Raw genomic sequence first — 22,708 nt, forward strand, 5'->3', positions numbered from 1 at the left:
AACTCTGAAGAGAGTGGTTTGACTGGCGTACCTGTCTTGAATCCTAACCAGGTTGATTTAAGGAGATGTTAAATCTGCTTCCCTCTTTGGACTCAAGAGTCCTGACAACTAACTTGGATTCTTCATAAGCCTCTGGTCAAACTGGAATTTGGGGCTTAATGATTCCTGGAGGCCAAGAACAGGAAAACTTAGTATCTTTCCCTGGTCCTCACAGAACTCTTCTATGATGCTTGGCTGAAATGTCTTGCATTTCAGTTAGTTGTTCATCAGGACACAAGTACAGAACTCAGACTGATTTGTATTCAACTTCTTTTTTTTTTTTTAAAAGGACAAAATGGAGGTAAAGTATATTCTACACAATCAAAAATAAATATTTCAAGTAGCAGATAAATCACACAAAGCCAAATTTGGAAAACACAAGTGCTCTTACCCACACATTTAAAAAGATGTTACATAAACCTTGCATCAGAAATACCTAGCATAACTGAGGATAGCATAAAAATTCTGTATAAAAAGTATTGGGGGGGATTATCCTGTGCTTTATTTTAAAAAAAGATCAGGTTAAATTTTCTGAAGAATTCCTTAGGTAGAGATATACAGGAAATCCACATTAAAAGAGTTATATCGACCAGGCAGATTTTGAATACTCCTTCACTGTGGATTCTTCTTATTGAAGATTATTTTCTGTATCATCCAAATTCCATAGGTGAGCCTTCTTCACATTCATATCAAAACCAATGCTGACCGTTATTATTTTGGTTTCACTCTCCTTTTGGCATCTTTATGTTTCTTTCGGCAGTCCTATAAAAACACGACACCTTTGTTAAAAATAAATCTAAATCATTTTCAAGGTGTTCAATAACTATCAAGTAAAATTTGAATTATTCAATGTGAGGATTATGGAAAACATTATGGGAGTGCTCACTCTGAAGGAACAGGGAATATTCAAACTTTTTAAATGCCTGCAATTGAAAGTATATTTTAATCTCCCACAAATCTCATGATTTACTGTTACTTAACAAGGATGGTTGGAAATCAGGCCCCTAAGTTGGCTGCTCTGCAGATTGCTAACCTGTATCAGGTGTGGCCCGACCTAAACCATGCCCCGTCCCGCACGATGAGCATTTAAATCATGGTCTCAGGTTCACACCTTACCCCTACTCTCTTACACTAGAAAAATATTAAAACAAAGATAGCACCATTATCTAGGTAGGAGACCATCAATATGGAGGTACTCACCATCCGCAAGCTGTTTGTTCTGGCCTCCCAAGAATTCCTGCTAATGTTATTTCCCACTCCTCTCCAGAATAAATCAGAACCTACTAGGGGAAAAGAAAAAGACAAGGTGGGAGATTAATGCCTTTAAAATGGATGGCATGCTAGTACTGGCATCATCAAGGGCTTCAATTCTAGTTCACACCATTTTTTTCCCCAATTTATACTAATTTTAAGAATATTTTGTCTTTTACAAAATGAAAATGTAGCACTGCTTACACAGCATAAACTTACTGTTTATGTATTATTTACCATTATGTATCTTGGTTTTTGTTTGTGCTAGGGTTTTAGGAGTTCACCAAGAGCCTGAACTTTCAGGGTCCTAGAAACAGGAATTTTGCACGTCTAGCATCTAAGCAGGTCCCCATAACAAAGAAGTTCTTGTGATACTGAATGAGGAAGGGAGGGTGAGTTGGAGCCTTCAGCCTTCTAGGGCTTAATAAGCCAACGGCATCAGTCTAATAGGGATGGCTAAACCACACGATAGTTCAAAGGATCACAATTTTTGCCAAATACTTCTTTTCCTGGATGCATGTGACTCTCCTGGAATGTGCAGTGTGAGAACGGTGCCATTTCCTGTCCTCTACCATTTAAAGGAGAAATGTACTTACCATGAAGTCTTTCATCATTCTTAGAAAAAAAGAAAAATCTAGTGGTCTCTTTCTCAGGTAATGATGCTTCTCTGAAGCAAAAAAGAGAGAGAGAGAGAGACAGACAGACAGACCTGGGTTAATTTCAGTCTTTCAGATGAAATGTTCACACTGAAAATATAAATGAACTATTCCTTAAATAGATCTGCTTTACGTTTTGCTCATTTTGCCCTGATTTAAAATGACTCCACCCGCTCTCTACTCAACATTCTTCTTTTGTATCTGAACGGTTGGTAACAAGAGCTGTTTAAGTCCCATGCTGCTTGCTCACGGTCTCATCCCACTATTACTACCCCATCTGCCCGTGTTTCCCGTGGGACAGCTCCAGGATCCTCCTTCCACACCCAGATCTTCATACCCCCACCCAGTGCTACCCGGGCTGAAGAAGAGGAAACAGGCTCTGTCACAAAAAGGCTCAAGAACTCTGAAGGACTTGAGAAGAAAATGAAGCTATCTTGTATACTTGTATCAGCATGTCTAACTCAGGTGTTAAAAATGCTGTGAGAAACTGCTTACCTGGGGCTGGGCTTCCTGCCTTCCGTTTCTTCTTCAGCAACATCTTCCTCTTCAGAGCTGCTGTCTTGGAATCGAGGGGCTCCCTGCCAGACAACCTTCCCTGTTTTCACCGGCTCAGCTCTGTAGGCATCTGTATTGTTATGACAATGGAAGGGGGCAGGACTGTAGCTGAACACAGTCGTTTGGTCACTTTCACCATGCACATGTATCTCTAAGTGTCCAGGATCTTAACCACTAATTTAAAATAGTATCTTTTTAAATTTTCAAATATTAATTGAGAAGATGTCTTATTTTTTGGCATTGCCAGGGTGATCTGATTAGGAATATACTAACAGTATAAAAAGACATAAGAACCAAAGGTTTAAAAACAGGCAACATAATTTAAAAGAAGCCAAAAGGGTGCTAGGCACCTGTGCTAGCAAGAGATGCCTAAAATAAAGCATGATGAAGTGAGACCAGGTGTCCCTGTCCCCCGTTTATTCATCAATGAGTAAAGGAACTTATGTGTACACTTTCAATTCCTAAACCCTCTTTCCAGAACTGCTGAAAAAGCTGTGGACAGTGCCCCAGGCTCCCGAAGCACCAAACTCACACCTCTCAGGTCACTGAGGGGTCTCAGTGCTCAGGGTTCTCACACATGGCTCTCGGCTGTAGGAATTACAGTCAGCGTTACGCCAGCTCTGCTCAGCAGCATGCAACTGATCCTGGCGCTCCAGGGGACAACAGAGCAGGGCACATGATGCGTCACTGTATCTCACTTGCCCAAATTCTGAAACACTGGGTCTCTGCACCTCATGCTGGAGGACCACAGAACTGACACTAAAGACTTAGCTGCTAACAGAGGGCGCTACCGTTAACTGCTCATCTTTAATGCAGCACACATTGTGGTTAGGTGCGCACATACTCTCCGGGATGTGGACAACCTGCTTTTTACAGTGAACTTCCAGGAAAGCTGCATTCCATCGTGAGCACCAAGTGAGGAGAAGCAGTCTCCCTTACCAGGGGAGACTATCTCTAAGTTAACAGGCATTTAACTTTCGGCTCATGTTGCCTTAAGGGAAACCTCCTGAAAGGGAATGCGAACTTGTGCATACTGCTGTTTCTGTTTTTCTCCAGGTTTCTGGCATGTTTCCAAAGACAAAGTCTGAAAGGACTGATGTATCGATGACATAGTGGACCTGTATAAAGGCAAGGTGGCCTATTTCTTCCTTTCCCTTCCAGGCAGCACTGGCTTTCTACAAGTCTTGGCTTTTCTAACTGCATGTAAGGCATGAAGCTGTTTAATCGGAGAGCTTACTATGTACTTCCTCATGATTATTTCCACTCGGAAGAAGGAATGCTGCACATTACTCTGGGCTTCCCTTCGCGTGGTATCTAACTAGACGTTTGCTCATTTAAGTGCAAAAACAATCTCCTGCTGTTAGACACAGCTCCTGGCATGTTGTTTTGACCATATGATACAGAATCTCATGTTGTTCATTTAGGTGGAAGAAAATAATTCTTTCTTCAGCTAATGTTATGTCATACACTTAACATAGACTCAATCCATTATGTGCAAGCTGCCTGAAGTGAAAATGTTAAAAAAATTTTTTTAAAGTACCTTCCTTTTCTTCTTTAGCGTCTGAATCAAAAAAGGAGAATGTGAACCCGCCAGGCTCCTCGGCCCCTGTCGTTGGAGTGGCGGGGTGGTGGATGTCAACTTTCTTGCCATCATGATTCTCACTGGAGGGTGTGTCGTCTGTTGTTTCGCTGGTAACTTTTGTAGTTTGAAATATTTCTTTTAAGTCCGCAGCAACGCTATAATACATCTCTTTAGACACCTCGGGCAGCTTCTCGGCCTCCTCCCTTTTCTTCCTCCGTTTTGCTTTACTGCAGTGACATTTACAGACAAGTGCATCACAAAGAGACCATCAGCTGCCAGAGATTAGGAGAACACCCTGGAAAACGAACCCCATTCTTTCAACAACCAAGAGGATCCACATATAAAACTCTACTCATAAAAGCAGAACCTTGACCAGTAAGCTTTTTTTTTTTTTTTAAAGATGTTATTTATTTATTTGATAGAGAGAAATCACAAGTAGACGGAGAGGCAGACAGAGAGAGAGAGAGGGGAAGCAGGCTCCCTGCTGAGCAGAGAGCCTGATGCGGGACTCGACCCCAGGACCCTGAGATCATGACCTGAGCCGAAGGCAGCGGCTTAACCCACTGAGCCACCCAGGTGCCCCAGACCAGTAAGCTTTTAATACACAAAACTACATCAAACAGCTCCAAGTATCACACATGAATTATACCCTCCTCCATTCTCTGAACTACATTCCAGAAATCACACCTAAGATACTAGCGTTAAGAAAATCACTTAACAGCATTAAGCCTGTAACCTCACCTGCAAAACAAACACGCTAAACCAGGTAACTTCTAAGTCCTAAAATTCTGTGAGTTTTACAAAATTGGTGTGAAAATTTTGGTCATAATTAAGTTTTAGGAGTGAATTATAAACATGCTACGTCTACTTTGTCTTGATATGAAATGTTGATGTTACTATAAACCTGTTCTGCATTTATTTTCTCTTCGATCTCAGACAAAAAGTTACATGGCTGTTTGCCAATATTGAGTTTTAGGTATTTAATGATTAAAATCCTTTTTCCTATTAGACTCCACTCCACATATCATGAGTAATATTGGGCCAATATTCTAACTGTATTACCTAAAATAGTAAGTTAACAAGATAGTTAACTATTATAACTACTATAACTATTATAACAAGAAAGTTAGTTAACAAGATAGTAAGTTAACCTAACTGGTTCTTATTGGGGTAGACTATATCATGGAAAGAATCTTTTTTTTAAAGATTTTTATTTTTATTTATTTATTTGACAGAGAGAGAGAGCACAAGCAGGGAGAGCGGCAGGCAGAGGGAGAGGGAGGAGCAGATTCCCTGGCTGAGCAGGGAGCCCAACATGGTGCCCGTTCCCAGGACCTTGAGATCATGACCTGAGCTGAAGGCAGACACTTAACCGACTGAGCCACCCAGGTGCCCTGGATAGAAACTTGTAATACTTCATTTAAAACACCAACCTGGCTAGGATTTAAGACCGAGATGCCTATGGAACTGAGCTCTATGAAAAATGGTATACTTTAGGCAATTCCATGTGATTATCCTTGAGGCACCATGTGGTGGTTTTAAAAGTGGTCCAAAGATCCTTTGATCCTTTTTTAAGATGTGGAAGTTAATCCCCCCATTCCCTGGTGTTGGGCTGGACTCATGATCCCTTGAGGCGTGCACTAAGGCAGAAGAGATGGTGTGTGACTACTGAGGGTCACAGAAGGTACCGCAGTGCTCTCCTTGCACTCCCCTGTACAGATCAGCAGCTTTGGGGGAAGCCAGCTGCCCTGCTGGGAGGGCACACAAACAGCCAAATGAAGAGGCAAGGAACTAAGGCCTCCAGCCAACAGACATGTGCATGGGCCAACCTGCAGGCAATCTCCTGAAAGCCGCTGAGCCATACTATGCATACTATGCATACACTGGGTGATGGGGGCATCTGAGTGGCTCAGTGGTTAAGCCTCTGCCTTTGGCTCAGGTCATGATCTCAGGGTCCTGGGATTGAGCCTCGCATCGGGCTCTCTGCTGGATGGGAGTCTGCTTCCTCCTCTCTCTGCCTGCCTCTCTGCCTACTTGTGATCTCTCTCTGTCAAATAAATAAATAATCTTAAAAAAAAAAAAGAAAAAAAAAAGAAGAAGTCCCCACATTTCCTGGTGTGGACTTCAGAGCTGCTATGGACCAGTGAACCCCGTGCCTTCTGCTTCCCTCAGGTGAACAGCAGGCCTTCTGGCGGCCACCCTGTGCTTGCCTTACCACTGTGTGCTCACAGAGGGACAGGTGACCTGTCCTCTAGTTCACAGTTCTCGTCTCTGGTCAGAGGGACTGCACTCATGGTGCTGTACTCATTAGGCCTCATTTGCCTCTAGGTCTTATGTGGGTGACAGCGCCCCAGCTTCTGAATAGCTATTGTAACAGTGAGGTTTCTGGGCCATCAAGGGAGCGGTGAGCATATTCTGCATGTGGCAGGAATGTAAACAACCTGGCCAGTGGGTGGTTTACGGCAGTTTTAAATATGCTCACACATTCCCCATTACTTCTCCCTTTAAGAGGAGTTGTTTCCAAGCCCCCGACCCTCATCGAAGTATTTGAGTTGGACTTGGTGACTTGTTTCAAGAAAACTTTATAAGGCAGATTGTCAGTGTGTGACCTAAGACTAGGTCATAAAATACACTGTGGCCTCCTCCTCTTTGGGGTCACCTGCTCTAGGGAAAGACACCATTCCCAAATAGCCTTCACCTAGTTTCCTGGCAGCATCTTCTGTAACTATGACACAGTCATCAAAACTAAAAGGTTCACCTCAATCCACTACTATTAACTAAACCCAAGCCTCCTTCTCATCTCCTGCTTCTCCACCGAAGGTCTTGTTTGCTCCCGGACCCGATTCAGGATAGCACACTGCCTTTACTGACTCTACCCATGGGGAAGCGAAGGCATTAAGCCAGGCAGGGTTACTGGCTGCTCCGCGGACTTGCCGTATTCATGAAACTGACGGTGCGACCGCGCAGGCACGGGAAACAGAAGCTCTACCACACTGGAGCATGTCGTGGACTCAATCAGTGCCCCCCAAAAGATACGTCCAGGCACTGATTTCTAAAACCTGTGACTATGACCTTATTCGGAAAAAGGGTCCTTGCAGAGTTGTGAAGTACCATGTAAACAAGAGATTATCCAGGATTATCCAGGCAGTCCCTAAATCAAAGTGTCCTTATAATAGAGAAAAGGTGGCCATGTGAAGATGGAGAAATGCAGCCACGAACTACTGTGATCACCTGAGGCCAGGAGAGAGACGCGACACAGATGTTTGCCTCCGAACCTCCGGAGAGAACATAGTTCTTTCAGTAACCTTGACCTCAGACTCCTAGCCTTCAGAAATGCCAGAAAATAACTTTTGTGGTTTTCAGCCGTATGTCTGTGGTGACTTGTTACAACAGCCATGAGAAACTAATTCAAGGAGGGGGCACCACACTAGCCCAGGAGCACATGTCAAGCACATGCGGGAGATTCCTTTGTTTCAAAGTACGACTTTTCTCTACCACAGCAATAATTCCACTCTAACTCTTCCCTCCGTGGTCTTCCATTAAATACCATGCAGACCAATGGATGGGTATGGGTTACTATCTATTTCTCTCAGGGTCTCAAATGAGATTAATTCCTATGATCCTGCTACAGAGAGAAGCAGCTGATTTACCTTTCCTTTGGTTTATCATCGCTCTTCCTTTCATAAGTGGCGTGGTCATGCCTCGTTGGATCGTAATGTATGACATCCCTGTGTAAACAACAGACAGGAGTAAGCTGGCAGAGAGAAATCAGAACCTAATGCAAAAAATTAATAGCAAATTATAATTCAACATTGGGACAATTCCAATTTTTGAGCAAGACAAAAATCACATGAAGTATCAGGATCTTGTTATAAAGTGGTATTTTAAGTTACCCAGTTTTGAGTTTCCCTGAATCTTTTAATTAAAAATTAATTTACAGATACTGAAATAAATACAAATAAAATTGGATCTGCATAAAGTATTTTAGTGGGAAAAGTGATTAAAAGTATAGAAAGGAAAACTGGGGTCTCCTGGCTGGCTCAGTCTGTAGAGCACGTGACTCCTGCTCCTGGGGTCATGAGATCAAGACCCCTGTTGGGTGTAGAGCTTATTTTAAAGAAAAATCCTGAAAAAACAAAAGAAAGGAAAATTGATCACGTTGTCGACTGTAGAAGCTGGTGTACAGGTCTTTCAATACACCAGTCTCTATAAATAATGTGTTTAAAATTTTCTATAATAAAAAATTACACTTATATAGTTCTACAGTTAATATTTAAACCACTGTCCAGCTGCTTCACTACTGAAAGCAATATTGCTATGACATCTAACAACAAAAATAGAGAAAAAATTCAAAGTTAGTTTCCTGAAGTGAGCCACTGGGTCCACAGTAAGTATGTTTTTAGGGTCTGATATATTTTGCCAACTGCCCTCCCCAGGATGTCTAAAATGGCCTAGTTTTAAACTGAGTTCAAAAGGTACATATGTCAAAGGGAAACAGGGTGGAGCAGGATGGAACATAAATCACACCTAAATTTCTTGGCAGGTAACGATCCTTTGTGCGCAGAATTGCCCACAGTGGTGTGTAAAACACTCTGCATGACGTCCAGGGCTTTGAGCTTCTCTGCAGCAAGTTCTTCTTCCTCCGCAGTTTTCTCGTCATTTACCTCTTAGAGGGAAAGGCAGAATTAGTATTCTTTTGGCAAACGTAACTTGAGCAGTCTCAATCATAAAATGATCATCAAGCACTTAAACATGGGCAAAGCTCACTGAGACAGGACAAAGAAAAGTCCAGCCCTGTTTTCCCAACCTCCCCGACTCCATGGCCCTCAATGCCACAGGGAATCCAGAATTCGCATGGCCAATGAACGAAAAGCCCCATTTCCACCTGTAATTATGAAAATGAAATCTGCATTTGATGGCGTTCAGTGGCAAATTGAAGTTCTTAAGGTAAAGATCGCCAAATGCAACAGAGCAAGATGCTAATCACAAAACCACAGTGATTACAGACTCTCGTTTTTTAACCACTCTAAAAATTAACTTAAATTACATAACAACCTAAAGATGACAGGTGGTAAAGAATGGCGATTCCTTTTACTCAAAACACGTTACAAGACAGTCGCTTGGTCTCTGGTTCAGTAATTAAGTGCTGCAGGAAGAGACCCATGGGTTCTACACACACAAGACATCGTGGCCCCAAATGCTGTTCTCTTCAACTACAGGAAACAAACATTAGACAACAAAGTAATGAGTCTGGACTGCAGGCCAACATACAGAGCTCTAAGCCTGGCAGAGTCCTGAATTCACTGCAGAAGACAAGCAACCAAGTAACAGATACCAGAATAAAGCACTAGTTTGAGTAAGTTCTCTACAGAAATGCCCCCAAGTGTCTTAAGGGTTCAAAGGAGGTAGAGAGTAGGTTCAACTCCATCAAGAAAAGCTTTAGGCAGAGTCTAAGGCAGGCGAGACCAAGCAGATCCCCTGATGGGAGGGCCTGCCAGGTACCGGCAACAGAAACAATTTGGGACCAGAAATAATAGGAACAGAAACAAAAGGAACACACGCACTGAAGAGAGTGTGAAGAGTTCACTTTAGGTTGGACCGGATGGATGTGCTAATATGTAACAACTTTCACTCTGATGTGTAAGGGAAGGCTGAGGCCACAGGAAACCTATGAACCCTGGGCAGAATATATCCCTAAAGGCAAAGGGAAAACCAGGAACAGAGAATTAGGAAGAAACAAGAGTTATGGTGTGAGGGGAGCAGAGGGAAGAGAACATGTGAAAGTGAACAGGGACAAAAGCCACAGCCAGGCTGAAGAGGCTGGAGCTGGACGAAGTGAGCAAAGAGCCCGCAGGTCCGAACGCAATGACACAGTACTCAGCGCCGGCTCCACGGTTCCGTCTGCTGCTGCCTTCTCGAGAACCTGAGCAAGCCGCTCTGATGCGCAAGCTGGCGTGGACTCCGGAGAACTTGCTCTCTGAACCCTGGTTTCCAGAAACATACACTACACAGAAAAATCACCTCAACGAGATCAGAGAATGCATTTCCAACAAGAAGCCACTGCTTCTGAATTAGCTGCAATTTATTTTTTAATTTCAAGTTTAGAAGGCAAAAGATGGGAGTGGCAACGAGAAACCTGGCAGGGCGGAAGGAATGGCTTTTTGGGGGACCTGAGGTCTCACTGTGTCTGCAGAAAGAAGGGCAGGATGAGCCCGCGCGTGAGCAGGGTGACAGGAAGTGCGAACCGTGAGGCCTAAGGCAAGGGAAAGATTAACTCAGGGAGGAAAGAAAAAGGTATGAGGAGAAGCCCAGAGATGGGAGAGGCAAGCAGGGACCTCACTGGAAGGGCCGCCCTCCTGGCCAGATGGGAGGTGAAGGCTTTTTTGAAGGGTAAGTGCAAGGTCGTGTAGAGACAGTCTGGAGCCGCTGCAAAGGAGGAAGTCCTCGGGAGCATCACAGCTGCGAGGCGCAGCCGCATCGGGACGACTCCGACACCCGCCCCTGGCATGCACCCTGGAGGGAGGGCAGCTGCTCAACTATCTCCCCCAACCTCGCCAGGGCCCCTCCGGCCTCCCCTAGAACAGGGGCAGGATAGAGGAAGACGGTCTTTGGTGGAAGCTGTTGTCTCCTACCCTTTCAGGCAGCTTCAAGCTATTGAAATTTTCTGAGTAACTCTACCCACAAGCTCAAGCAGGACTGCGTAAGCACCCGTGGGTCACAGGCCTCACAGTTCCAAGTCTTGAGGCGCAGTTTCTCCTACACCAGATGACTTCACAGGGTCCCCCAGCTCTGACATCAGGACTGTTTGGGCAGGGACGTATTTACCTTCCTGTTCCTCTTCACTGTCACTTTCCAGAAATCGGGAGTCCATGCGGAATCTGTCGTCAGTGCCGAAATGAGACTGCAAGTCCAGGAGCTACACAGACACGCGGGTAGCTGGGAGCCACGTTCCCAAGGCCGCGCTCCCACAGGAGCCCCTCCAAGTGCACCTCCCTCACCCGAATTCACTACATTAGGGTTGGCATACCCTCACGGCCCCACGAACCATGCAAATAAATACCGGAAGCTCCAGGGCAGCCTGCACTTACCCGGAGGGAAAAACCCAGTCACCAAGGGCCCACAGGTAGGATTATTTTTAGTCTTCACTAACCTTCTGCCCGGCTCTGCCCTCAAACTGAGGTTTAATTGTGAACCTGTGACTGTCGTCTTCAGAGCCAGATTCTTCATCCTCGCTGCTGTCAAACAGCCTCCCAGAGGCTCTGTTCACGGACTCCTGGAACACAGATGCACACGGAAGTGCTTTGTTAACAGTGGAGGCCATCTGCAATTCCTTCCTCAGGCAGTCTTCCTCTCACACTGAAGAACCAGGAGCCCAGATGCATCTCCCAGGACCTGGGTCACTCATCGGGAGGCTCCCGTGCAGCTGGAGGATGGGTGCAGTTATTACACTTCCTGCAGGGCTCCGCTACTACTTATGCCACCTGGCAGATGGTGTGGAGGATAGATTCACATTGGGGAGAAACTTTAAGGTCCCTGGTGTTCGTGTGTGGTGGTCAGGGGTGCTGGGGATCACTGCAGCTCAGGAGGGCTTGATGTTGAACGTGGCAGTTCTGGGGAGGTCCTGGTGTGCAGCAGGCAGAAATGGACTTGTGAGAGTGGTAGAATGCCCACATGGGCTTCCTGGGCTCCTTACCTTCATGGGCTCCTCTCCCGGGTGGCTTTGCTCCTCTGTTTCACTGTCAGAGCCAAAGATGATGTGTGTTGGCTTGTCCTCTGGATGACCATCCTAGAGCAGTCGACAAAGGCATTACACCTTAAGAAAGCCCCCTGTCTCCTTCCCTCGCCAAGGCCCCTTTTCCTTCCTTAGAGTGAACACCACCAACCACAGTGTTTCCCAAGACGGAAACGTTAAGACTTCTTCCTCTCCATGTCCAGTTGGTCCCCAGGTTTCAAGTATGGACCTAGCTGGTATCTTTTAGATCTATTCCCATTGTCACTGCCTTCGTTCTGGCTCATGACCTCCCCAAGACTCCCTGGTTCCAGATTTCCCAATTTGACTTGTTTGTCATGGCCTAAAAAAATCTTGCCCAGATTGCGGCTAGTAAATGTTTTCTGTAAAGGACCACAGAGTAAATATTTTGTAGGCCACATATAATCTTGGTTCTTCTCTTTAAAAACCCTTATAAATGTAAAAACCATTCTTGGCTTGAAGGTTGTACCAAAACAGGCTGGATGGCCAGTGAGCCAGAGTGTGCAGATTCCTGTTCCATGACATACATGAAGCAAATCTTCACCCTTTCCTTTCCATGTTCACAGAGTAAAGTCCAACCTCCACAGCTGTCGCACCACTTGCCCCGCTCCTCTCTCGGGCCTCCTCATCTCTGCAGATCTCCGTTATGCTGACGACAAACTGCTCCCTTCCCACGAATGTCTTTCCACTCCCTTCCTGCCCACCTGCCACTACCCAACCAGTTTGCACCGATCCTTCTACCTTAGACGTGATTCAGGCTGAGGAAGGCCCCCGCCCCTCCTCCTGGCTGACTTGCTGGGGTGTATGGGCACTCTTCTCTCTGGGCCCTGTGCCTACCACACTGTGAGACAACCACCAGAGGCAGGGACCACAATCCTCATTTTGAAGTCTAGCACTAACTGTGAAGTCCTGGGACTTCGCAGACACTTATGGTTGTTGGAAGAATGAATAAAGTCAGTATCTTGAATCTTAGTGAGATATGTATCACTGGCAAGTGACTTATTTGCAAATTCAGACACATTAGGACATGTCACTAAATTATGCCAGTTATAGTTTCCAAATGAAAAGAAAGCATAAGGAAAACTTTATATTAAAACAAGTAAGAATGTTTTCAGTAAACAAAGTTCAAACTCAATTTCTCTGGTATATACTAAAGACACAAGGCGACAAAAGCTTCTCACTCAAGGGACACGACATGAAAACAAGTGGGTGCTGGGACAAGGAGCTTGGAGGGGCACGCCAACCTTCACGGGAAGGAAGGGTGGCCTCATGGCGCCCAGACTGGGAGTGCACTCACCAAGTCTGCCAGGGCGTTATGAACCAGCTTCTTCCGCACTTCCTTTGCTTTCTGCTTTGCCTCCAAGGCTGCCAAACGCTTCTGATTGTCTTCAGCATGCTTCTCCTTAGCGCGAACATCTAACCAACTGTTCACAGAAAGGGGGAAGTTGGTGTTGCTTCCCTGAGTATCTCTCCTGGAGGAGCCCTCCAGTGCTTTCCCAGGCATCGGGGAGCTGCTCTGTCCAGAGCCTTCTCCGGTCTCCCCTGTCCTGTGGTGGCAGTCTTCATCAACGCCTACCTTGGGGGTCTTTGCACCAAGACTTAAAGATTTATCTTTTAATGGCAACAGACTAGAAACAGGATTTCTACCTCTGTCTTCTGAACTGCTAGGGGACACCATCTTATGATCCTGGCTCTGGAAAGTAGAATGCTTTTTTTGAGGCTGAGTTTGGTTTGGGTTTGGGTTGTTTGCCTTCTTTGTACGCTGGAGAGGAGTTAGTTTGCTTGATGAGCCATTAGCAGGTGGGGACCCCTTCTCCATGGACATGCTGCCAGGACCAACTTTCAAGGAATCCTGATCTTCATTTATATTGTCAGAGGCAACACTCTCTTTCAAGGGTTTTTTAATCGATTCCTTTCCATAGAGGGAGCCTACTCCCTTGAAAGCCTGGAATTTTGGCTTTACGCTGTCTTCCTTTGGTTTCTGTTTTCCACAGGTGTTCTCTTCTCCTTCTAAGAGGGCAGCCACAATGTCCTCAGGACAGATACACGGCCGGGCTCTGTGCAGGCCACCTGGAGTCCTGTCACACTTGGTGGTGGTCTCCTGGCCATCACCCCCACTCTCAGGATCTTCTTCTGGAACCTGCAGGTTGCTGCCAGCTAGCTGTTCTAGATCAGCTAAGGTGAGCTGCACACGGAGGCAGTTTCTCATCATGGCGTCGTACTCCTCGTCTCCTGCAGACTCGGCAGATTCTGATGCAGAACCGGCGCACTGGGCTGTAACCCGCGCACCGATGGCTCGCTCTGGGTTGGTCTTTCTTTTTTGTGCTTTAACACAATTACCGGAAAGCTCACAGTTTTTTCTGTTTTTTGCAGATGTTTTCTTGTGTGCAGGCTTTTCCATTTGTGAAAACTCTGCACTGTTTTTGACCTTATCAGTCTTTTTCTTTGCTGCGATGATCTCATCTGTATCTCCTGAATCATAGTCACAATCCTTTCCCATACCTGCCGCTGTTACAGAACACAGCTTGGGAACACCTGACCTGAAGTCTCCCCCTACGACTTCAAAGGGCTCATTTGCAGAGTCACCCACTGACGACCATGTAGTTTTCCCCAGGCTTTCCTCTCTCGCGATCAGTAGTCGTATCTCTTCTTCAGAATCGGTATCATCATCAGACCTGTGATTTCTGTGCCTGGTAGTTCCCATGCCAGAAGTCTGAACAAACACATTGTTAAGTTTCTGGCTGTGAGAAGCAGAGACACGGGGTAACTGAGCAGTAATGCGCTCACAGGGTGCTTCCCGTGCCACCTCTTGTTGTGTGGGATGCAGACTCCCCGGGACCATGTGGGGTCTTGCTCTCACAGCTGGGGAAGCAGCAGACGCCTGGTTCTTCTGTCCTTTGATCTTCTTCTGGGGGGTGCTGTGAACAGCACAGAAGTCTCCTCGCCGCTTCTTACTCATCGGGTCATCTCCTCCTTCCAGTTCCCAGGTGAGGCTGGACACAGGGGTGGCATGTGTGACATCCTCTGCGATCTTCTTTAAGTTGTGGCAGTATTTTGATGGATCATACTTCATGATGTTACCAGAGTCAAGGAACAAAACACAGGCACTAGGTTTTAGGGACACCTATCAATGTGGTGAGCCACAGGAAGTACTGTTTGACCTAGAGCTGATCACTTACTCACCTTGCCCTCCCTTTTCCATCGAACACCATGAGACTTCACTAGGTGCCCTTACGGTCTGTGGCACTGGCCAAGTCCAGAGTTAAAACTGAGCACCATCACAGTTAATTGGCAGAACAGCAAACCTATGCAGATTTTCTGTAAATCTGAGCTGATATCACCAAGCAGAGCACAGAGGGGCACACAGCTGAGCACAGCTGGGCGCTGCATGTCCTTTACTCCAACCACCTTGGCCATTCCTGCCTCCTCAGTCCTGGCATATCATAGTTCTGATTCTCCCATCTCAGTAACATCTATTCCACATTCTACATGCTCTCCACATCTTGTCTTTTTTTTTTTTTTTAAAGATTTTATTTATTTATTTGACAGAGAGAAATCACAAGTAGATGGAGAGGCAGGCAGAGAGAGAGAGAGAGGGAAGCAGGCTCCCTGCTGAGCAGAGAGCCCGATGCGGGCCTCGATCCCAGGACCCTGAGATCATGACCTGAGCCGAAGGCAGCGGCTTAACCCACTGAGCCACCCAGGCGCCCCACATCTTGTCTTTATTAGGAAGCTAATAATTCTTTCCTAGGCCTGTTTTGTTGCTGACATTGTCCAGAAAAATTCTAGTTAATGTCAAAGTGCTGTGATGACAGCTAGCATTTGCTGGTTTCCTAACACATATGAATAGGCAAGTGTAAGTTGCTTTCAGTGATCACTCCTGAAAAATCCTTTTAGGAATTTAGTAAGTACTAAAATAGCATCTGGTAACTAGTGAATGTGTGCCAAATACGTGCGATGTGCCGGGCAGTGTCTGTTGTCAGCTTCACACTGTCCTTCAATGTCCTCCTCTCTGTTGTCAGTGGCTGCCACAGAGGGAAGGCGGAGAGGAAGTCAGCTTTCCCCGACATTAGTCCTACTGGTGGGAGAGCAGAAACAGATGTGACCAGTTCTCCAGGGGCCCTGGGGCACAGGAGCTGTGACCAATGAGGACACCCATCTCTGCTTCTCTAGCCCCAGGGCAGTAGGGTCTGCCACAGCTATGCATCTCCGGCAACCTGCCCATCAGCTGCGTGCTCCCCCACACTTGCTGTCTGTACTGCATCCCCTCGGGAACACCTGTGCTGCTTCTGCTTCCCGAATGGCAGGCAGGGTTACAGCTTGTCCACAAGTCCACCACGCTGGGAATTCCCAGACAATCTGACTTCATTCTCTCAAGGGAACAGACCTCTGCATTTCCTCGTCCAGCATGCACACTACTGCTCCGCCCACCATTCTCCTGCCTGTCTGCATATTCCTACCTACTGTTTCCTCCTGCCTGGTCCTCTTCCCATCACTTTCTACTAATGGAAACCATGCCTCACCTCCCCCCAGCACCTTCTTCAACCACAGCCAAGCCCCTTCGCCCTTCTTTAGCACTTTGATCAATGGCTTTGAATCCATGTCAGCCAAGACAGGGGACATAAGAGTTAATCAGTACAAGTGCTTCATTGCTGTCACTCACTAGTATCAAGCCTCCCCACATGAACCTCTCATTGCTTCACACACGGAAGCAGTTAGGTCTTACCCTGCCTAGAAATGAACATAAATATTTAAGCATCGAAGATTAACTTACAGAGACAGGGAAATTCTAGTGGGATAAAGTGAATTTCTGCAAGTATCCATCGCTGTGGTAAATAAGAAGTTACTTTGAAAGGCCAACTGCAAAGGATATTTTACGTTTATGTTGATTCTTTAGGTGAAGGATAGGTAATACTCTTCCAAATTTACTCACGACCCAATTCTAAAAGAAAAAAAAAAGAATACATTTACTATATATGTTACAAATGGAAAACAATAACCATACCATACTGCATAAACACAACTTTAAAAAAAATCAAACTCACAGTGGGCCATGATTACTGCTGGGTTCTGTTTTTGATGAGAAAACGGGAGTTCTCAAAAAAAGTGTAAGAGGAAAGAAATAAGAAGGACGAATGGGGCAGCTATCAGTCCTTCATAAACCATGTAGGCCACGAACAAAAACAATCATTAAAAGGCAAAGCTGGAAAAAAAAAAAAAAAAAAAAAGGCAAAGCTGGGACCAGCCTGTATGCTTCACCACCGATGTCCCTGGGGAGACCTACCTCCACTTGGGTTTTGATTTCTTCCCATAAAACGAGGGAGCACTGTGCTTACCCGAGACTTGTAAATGCACTGTGAAAGCGCTAAGGACTGCCTATGTTAAGTGCTTCAAAGCGAGGGGAAAAGCGACTGCTCTAGACATGGCACCCATGGTCTCCCAGTGTCAGGACTCTGTTCCCGGGCTACTCGGGCTGCCAGCGAGACTCACTTTGTGCCCTGGCACTTCCGTCCCTGGCACAGCTTTCATGTGGAAATCCACCACTCCCATCTTGTCTAAAAAGCTGGTGTTGCCTATTGTTGATTTTTCTTTCTTTGCCTTTGCTTCTTCTCTCTCTTGGGCCAATCTGAATAAAAAAATACATATATATATAAATGAGAGAGTTAAAAATAACCAACCAATGAAGTGCTTTGTTTTGGTTTTTATTTTTAATACTGTAGAACTGTCTGACTGGGTGTTGTACATCAACAATGAATCTTAGAACACTGCCTCAAAAACTAATGGATGTATTTTATGGTGACTAACATAACACAATAAAAAAAAAATAAAACAAAAAGAGCTGTCTGACTTTATAGTGATCATTTAGGGCCTCTCAATTTTCTCCCTTGCTTATTTACTTTTAGCATTTTCTCCAACCTTAATCCCTTCACTCTTCATGAGGAAGAGGTGTTTTTCAGAGCCCAATGTGCCAAGTCCTGATTACTTCTACCCTCTTACTGAAGAGAATGTAGGATGCCATCTGAACCTTCCAGTTCAAACTCCCCCCGCTTATTCAGGCCCGGACAGCTGCACTGCGCAGTCCTCACGGGCCTCTTTGCCTCCAATCTCTTTTCCATTCCACTTCCCAGAATGATGGTTGGACTCAGGCTCCTCAGGTGCGCCTGCCCAGACACTCCTGAGCAGCAGCACAGCATGCTCACCCTGCTCAGTTCCGACAAAGAGCAGGCACCGAACTGCTACTGGATAAAGTCCCACCACTACCCCATTCACAGAGGCCTTGAGCTGAAGAACAGTCTCACTTTTCTCACCAGACCAGTCCTTCAAAATAAGCCTTCAGTAGGCTGCTCGCCACTTGTTTCAGACCTTGCCATTTCTTGGGCCTAGAATAATCTCATCAACTCTAGCTATATATCCCTAAACTATTTCCTATTTAGAAAGCTCCCAAACTCATATAGTCCTTTCTCCCTGACAATAATACCTTGCAGAATCTTAAAACACTCTAATGGTTATTACACTGTCTTGTTCTTAAATCACTTACACAATTAATCTTGTGCCTCTCATTCAGGGACTTCCTATCACCTTCGTGTCTTTATATGACTCTAGCATTAACAGCCAAAGTCAACGTAAGCAATTTGGTACTATCTATTAAAATGTTAAATGTCCATAACCCTATGATAAAACAACTACCCTGTGGATATAAACCCAAGGAACCCATGCACTAAGCAGGAGCCATTCTCAAGGGTCATCCATTATGAGAAGGAGAAAGTCTAAATGTCCATCATCACAGGGATAACCAAGTACCCTATGGTATGACTATTTTCAGAAAGAGTAAAAACAATCATTTCAAAAAAAGGGGGAAGCTCTACATCCCCACAGAAGGTTGAGTTTACAAAGGTGAAATAGGTATATATAGTTGAAGTTAAAACACATGTTGGGGGCCCCTGGGTGGCTCAGTCAGTTAAGGGTCTACCTTCGGCTCAAGTCATGATCCGAGACCCAGGGATGGAGCCCCTTCTCCCCGCCAAGCCTGCTTCTCCCTCTCCCTCTGCCTGCTGCTACTCCCCTTGCTTATGCTCTCTGTCAAGTAAATAAAGTCTTAAAAAAACCCTGTGTAAATGCATTGCATCATCTTTTTCGGTGGGCCTGGGGTCATGCGGAGATACAGTTGAAAGGATTTTAGCTCTATTTGTAATGTGTGAATTTGCCAAGTATATCAAGTAACATTATTACTTGATAGTTTCAAATCAACTAAGTGAATGTATAAAACCATCTACAATATAACAAAATAGAGTTTAAATCCATGCAGAACACATCTTACCTGTGCAAAAAACTTTCTTTTGCTAGCTGAATTTGTAGTGTTCCACCTTTCCATTTTGTTTTATTTAAAACAGACATACCTATAAAGAAAAGAATTGTTACTCAAGTACACGACAATGCAAAAACACATGGCAGCATATGCTTTTTCTAATTAACACCAAGAAAAAGAGACACAGAATAAAGATACTGCGACCCGGAGAGAAAAGACCTAGGTCCTGGTCTCAGCTGAGCCATCCACGCCAGGAGTCCTTAAGCTCTCTATTGTCCAGTGTTCCTGGAAGGACTGAATGTAGCAATGTGTAAAATGTAAAGTGAAATTTATCATTCCTCCACAAAGTGATACCAGGAACCTCTGGTGAAACACCTGACATTCATTTAACATTTTATGGTTATCTCCCACACTAAAACTATAAAACATGAATGTAATTTCAGAGAGCGAACTGGAGGACAATGAAATCCTATAGAACTTTTATTTATCACCCCATAGTAATTATCGCTGTGTGACTTGCAAATAAATTAGGTGCAGATGACTAAACTGTGTTTCAACTCCTATGCCCTAATAGCTGATTTTTCTCAATACCTGCTATCACCTTTGTCAGTAATAACCATGTGCAGAATTTCTACACGGTCGGTACTATGCTAAGTACTAACACATTACTCAATATAATTTTTATGGTGATACCATGAGGTCTGTCTAGCATCTGTCATATGCTAGATAAGAAAATTGGGGCTTCTAGTTTAAACAACTTGTCACAGGTCACACAGTAAAGCTGATGTGTTCTTAACCACTACTTATTTCTCACTGAATGACAGATCAATTTTTTTCACCCCAAGGAGAACAAAGAAGGCTCATGGCCCTCTTTCTCCATTAGCATGTTCTCTTTTCAGTGTCTTGACTTTCCAGCCTCTAATAACTCACACACATTCCTTTTTTTTTTTTTTTTTTAAGATTTTATTTATTTGACAGAGAGAAATCACAAGTAGACAGAGAAGCAGGCAGAGAGAGAGGAGGAAGCAGGCTCCCTGCCGAGCAGAGAGCCCGATGCGGGACTCGATCCCAGGACCCTGAGATCATGACCTGAGCCGAAGGCAGCGGCTTAACCCACTGAGCCACCCAGGTGCCCACTCACACACATTCCTGTATCAATTATCTCCCCCTCCTTCTTTGTTGAAGGCCAGTTTGCCCTCATCAGCTCTACTAAACTTACCAATAGGGATTTCATAATTTTAGGGATATCATCTTATGAGAGAGCATACAGTGAAGTTCTCTCCTAACGGTGCTTAATGACAAGAATTAGCTGCCTGAGAAACGAACACACCAGGGAGGGGGAGTATGGCATGATATCCAGTGGCCTATGCGTTATCAGGCAGTTTCTATGAACATGTGTTCTCTTGTTCAAAATATTCGAGAATACCATTTTTTTTTTAAAGATTTTATTTATTTATTTGACAGACACAGATCACAAGGAGGCAGAGAGGCAGACAGGGGGGGGGGGGGAAGCAGGCTCCCCGCTAAGCAGAGAGCTGGATGCGGGGCTTGATCCCAGGACCCCGAGATCATGACCCGAGCCGAAGGCAGAGGCCCAACCCACTGAGCCACGCAGACACCCCTCGAGAACACCATTTTTGAGCAACGTGCTGCCCTATGTCTGCTGATACCAAATGGGATGGACCTAAACTTGCTGAATTGGAGGATGTTGGAATTCTCTCAACCACAGCTATTTCTCTGGATGTTTAACAAATGGCTGTTAAGGTTTAGATTTAGAACCAAAGTTATTTTAAGTTACACAGTTACATGGATTGGCAAATAGAATAAAAAGCATATAACAATCTTACATTTGTTCAGATCCGCTTCTGCTACTTCAATGTTGATATATGCAAAGACTTTCTGTGGGTTTCCTAAAAAAAAAAAAAAATAATAATAATAAATAATAATAATAATAATTTATTTAAACTCTTACCCAGAGTACAATGTAAAATGATCAAGTTTCTAAACTTAATGACTCTTAGAATCTTATTCTTTCAAAGAAAAATCTTGTTTAGTTCTCATTGGATACAAAGGCTGCATTTTTGTAAGCATATTTGTCAAATTATTTCAAAAGAAATTAAGCCATCAGTTAAAGAAATGTTTCAATTGTTGTATGTTAGTGATATTCTATACAGCAGGACACCAACACGTAGCAAGTATCAGAATTCTAGCTTTGGAAATTGAAGGTTGCATATTTCAGAAAGCAGATGTTTTGGAATTTAGAAAGTCTTTTGATTTCAGAAATGTATTCTGGGCAGGTTCCACATTTTATAGAAAACCTTCAAGGCACAGGGCAGGGGGTTGGCACACACAGAAAGGTTATCTTATAATGAAACACATATAACTTCCAGCGTGAGGGCTAACATTCACTCTGGGGATCCATTCTTTTGTGATACTAGATATAAATTTTATCTGCCTTTAACAACCCACGAAGGACTACACACGTACCTTGGTCATCTTTCCGTGTGATGATCTCCACGTCAGAAACGTCTCCGAATCTGCTGAACTGATTTTGCAGGTCAGCCTTGGAAATGTTCTGGCTAAGGCCACCCACAAACAGGCGCTTCACTTCTTTGTGGGCTTTCATGAAGGCTCTGCAAACACTCCGTGTGTTCTAGTGAGAAAAACAATTTTCTCTCTACTTAGAAGAGTTCTTTCCCTTGGTTCTTCTCATCTGAAAAAAGCCCCCTCCCCACTCCTCTTCCTGCACCTTCTAATGTCAAGTTGGTGGCCTGCACCCGAGTTTCACTTCCTATTGCCTTACTTCCAAATTTTATCCCTGAGACTCTGCTCCAGCCCTAAATCCCTGTTTTCTACAATCACACTTGGGAACAGCACCTCTGCACACATACCGACCACCCAGGTACGGGCAAACTCTTTCCCTCTACGAGACCACAGTATTAGACTCTACCCCCTCTCACTTATTTATGCGTATTTTAGGTGTTTTTCCTTTACTCATTCACACAGTCATTTATTCACTTTAACAACAGCTGACAGAAAGGGGATGTGGCCGGTTAACATGCAAAAGGCAGCTCTCCAGCCCGGGGCTCCTCACAGTCCTCTGACATGTACACAGATGCTACAATCACAACGCTCTTTCACAACACAAGCCCCTGCAAAATGCTCTTCTTCAGTCACAACGAGAACAACGGATACCGCAGCTAATACAGGCTTTTTTGTTTGTTTACACACGTGCCAGCGCTGTACGAGGCAGTTTGCGAGCCTCTCGGTTTTCAGTCAAGCAGAGGGGTGGTCATCTCCCAACGCCATTCGGAGACCTAATGGTGAAACCACAACTCCAAACCAGATCTAGTCTCAGCTGTAACTCCTGACACTTCCCTCGTGTCAAACGACCCCGTCCCTTCCCACGCCCCGAATCCACGCCTCACCACGCCGTCTTCCGCATCCAGCGGTGCCCCGGTCCCTAATTTCTAGTCACGTGGCCCAAAAGGGGCAGTCTGTCTTCCTTCCTACTGGATTGCCAATCCAGCCTGCTAAGGTTCCGGGACCACGCTCAGTTCCCGAGTTCT

General features: G+C 44.9%; 1 protein-coding gene across 3 annotated transcripts; it reads right to left on the minus strand.

Annotated features, from left to right (window-relative positions):
- Positions 1-278: 278 nt before the first annotated feature.
- NOL8 (nucleolar protein 8) lies at positions 279-22,685 on the minus strand. 3 transcript variants are annotated; one of them, XM_059412024.1, is made up of 17 exons: positions 22,568-22,685; positions 21,627-21,792; positions 20,987-21,049; positions 19,152-19,230; positions 17,324-17,459; positions 16,705-16,775; positions 13,131-14,907; positions 11,777-11,869; positions 11,234-11,356; positions 10,909-10,999; positions 8,611-8,749; positions 7,734-7,811; positions 4,042-4,310; positions 2,442-2,571; positions 1,887-1,957; positions 1,240-1,319; positions 279-801 (listed from the first exon to the last, which is right to left on the minus strand). In XM_059412024.1, the coding sequence occupies exons 2-17, from the start codon at positions 21,763-21,765 to the stop codon at positions 751-753; spliced, it is 3,390 nt and encodes a 1,129-aa protein (XP_059268007.1). In that variant the 5' UTR covers positions 21,766-21,792; positions 22,568-22,685; the 3' UTR covers positions 279-750. The 3 variants fall into 3 exon arrangements, with proteins under 3 accessions (XP_059268007.1, XP_059268005.1, XP_059268006.1); XM_059412022.1 differs by having other exon boundaries at positions 1,240-1,322; positions 22,568-22,684; XM_059412023.1 differs by lacking the exon at positions 22,568-22,685 and adding an exon at positions 22,371-22,552 and having other exon boundaries at positions 1,240-1,322.
- Positions 22,686-22,708: the final 23 nt, after the last annotated feature.

This window comes from Mustela nigripes, chromosome 9 (assembly GCF_022355385.1).
Source record: "Mustela nigripes isolate SB6536 chromosome 9, MUSNIG.SB6536, whole genome shotgun sequence".
Taxonomy (NCBI): Eukaryota; Metazoa; Chordata; class Mammalia; order Carnivora; family Mustelidae; genus Mustela; species Mustela nigripes.

Bases quoted from the DNA above. Each gene is read 5' to 3' on its own strand.
- NOL8 (XM_059412022.1), bottom strand. From the start codon at position 21,765: ATGAAAGCCCACAAAGAAGTGAAGCGCCTGTTTGTGGGTGGCCTTAGC. The intron at 7,812-8,610 runs GTGTGATTTATG...TTGTTTACACAG, and splicing joins TTACCTGCCAAGAAATTTAG to GGATGTCATACATTACGATC. The intron at 2,572-4,041 runs GTACTTTAAAAA...ATAACAATACAG, and splicing joins CGCTAAAGAAGAAAAGGAAG to ATGCCTACAGAGCTGAGCCG.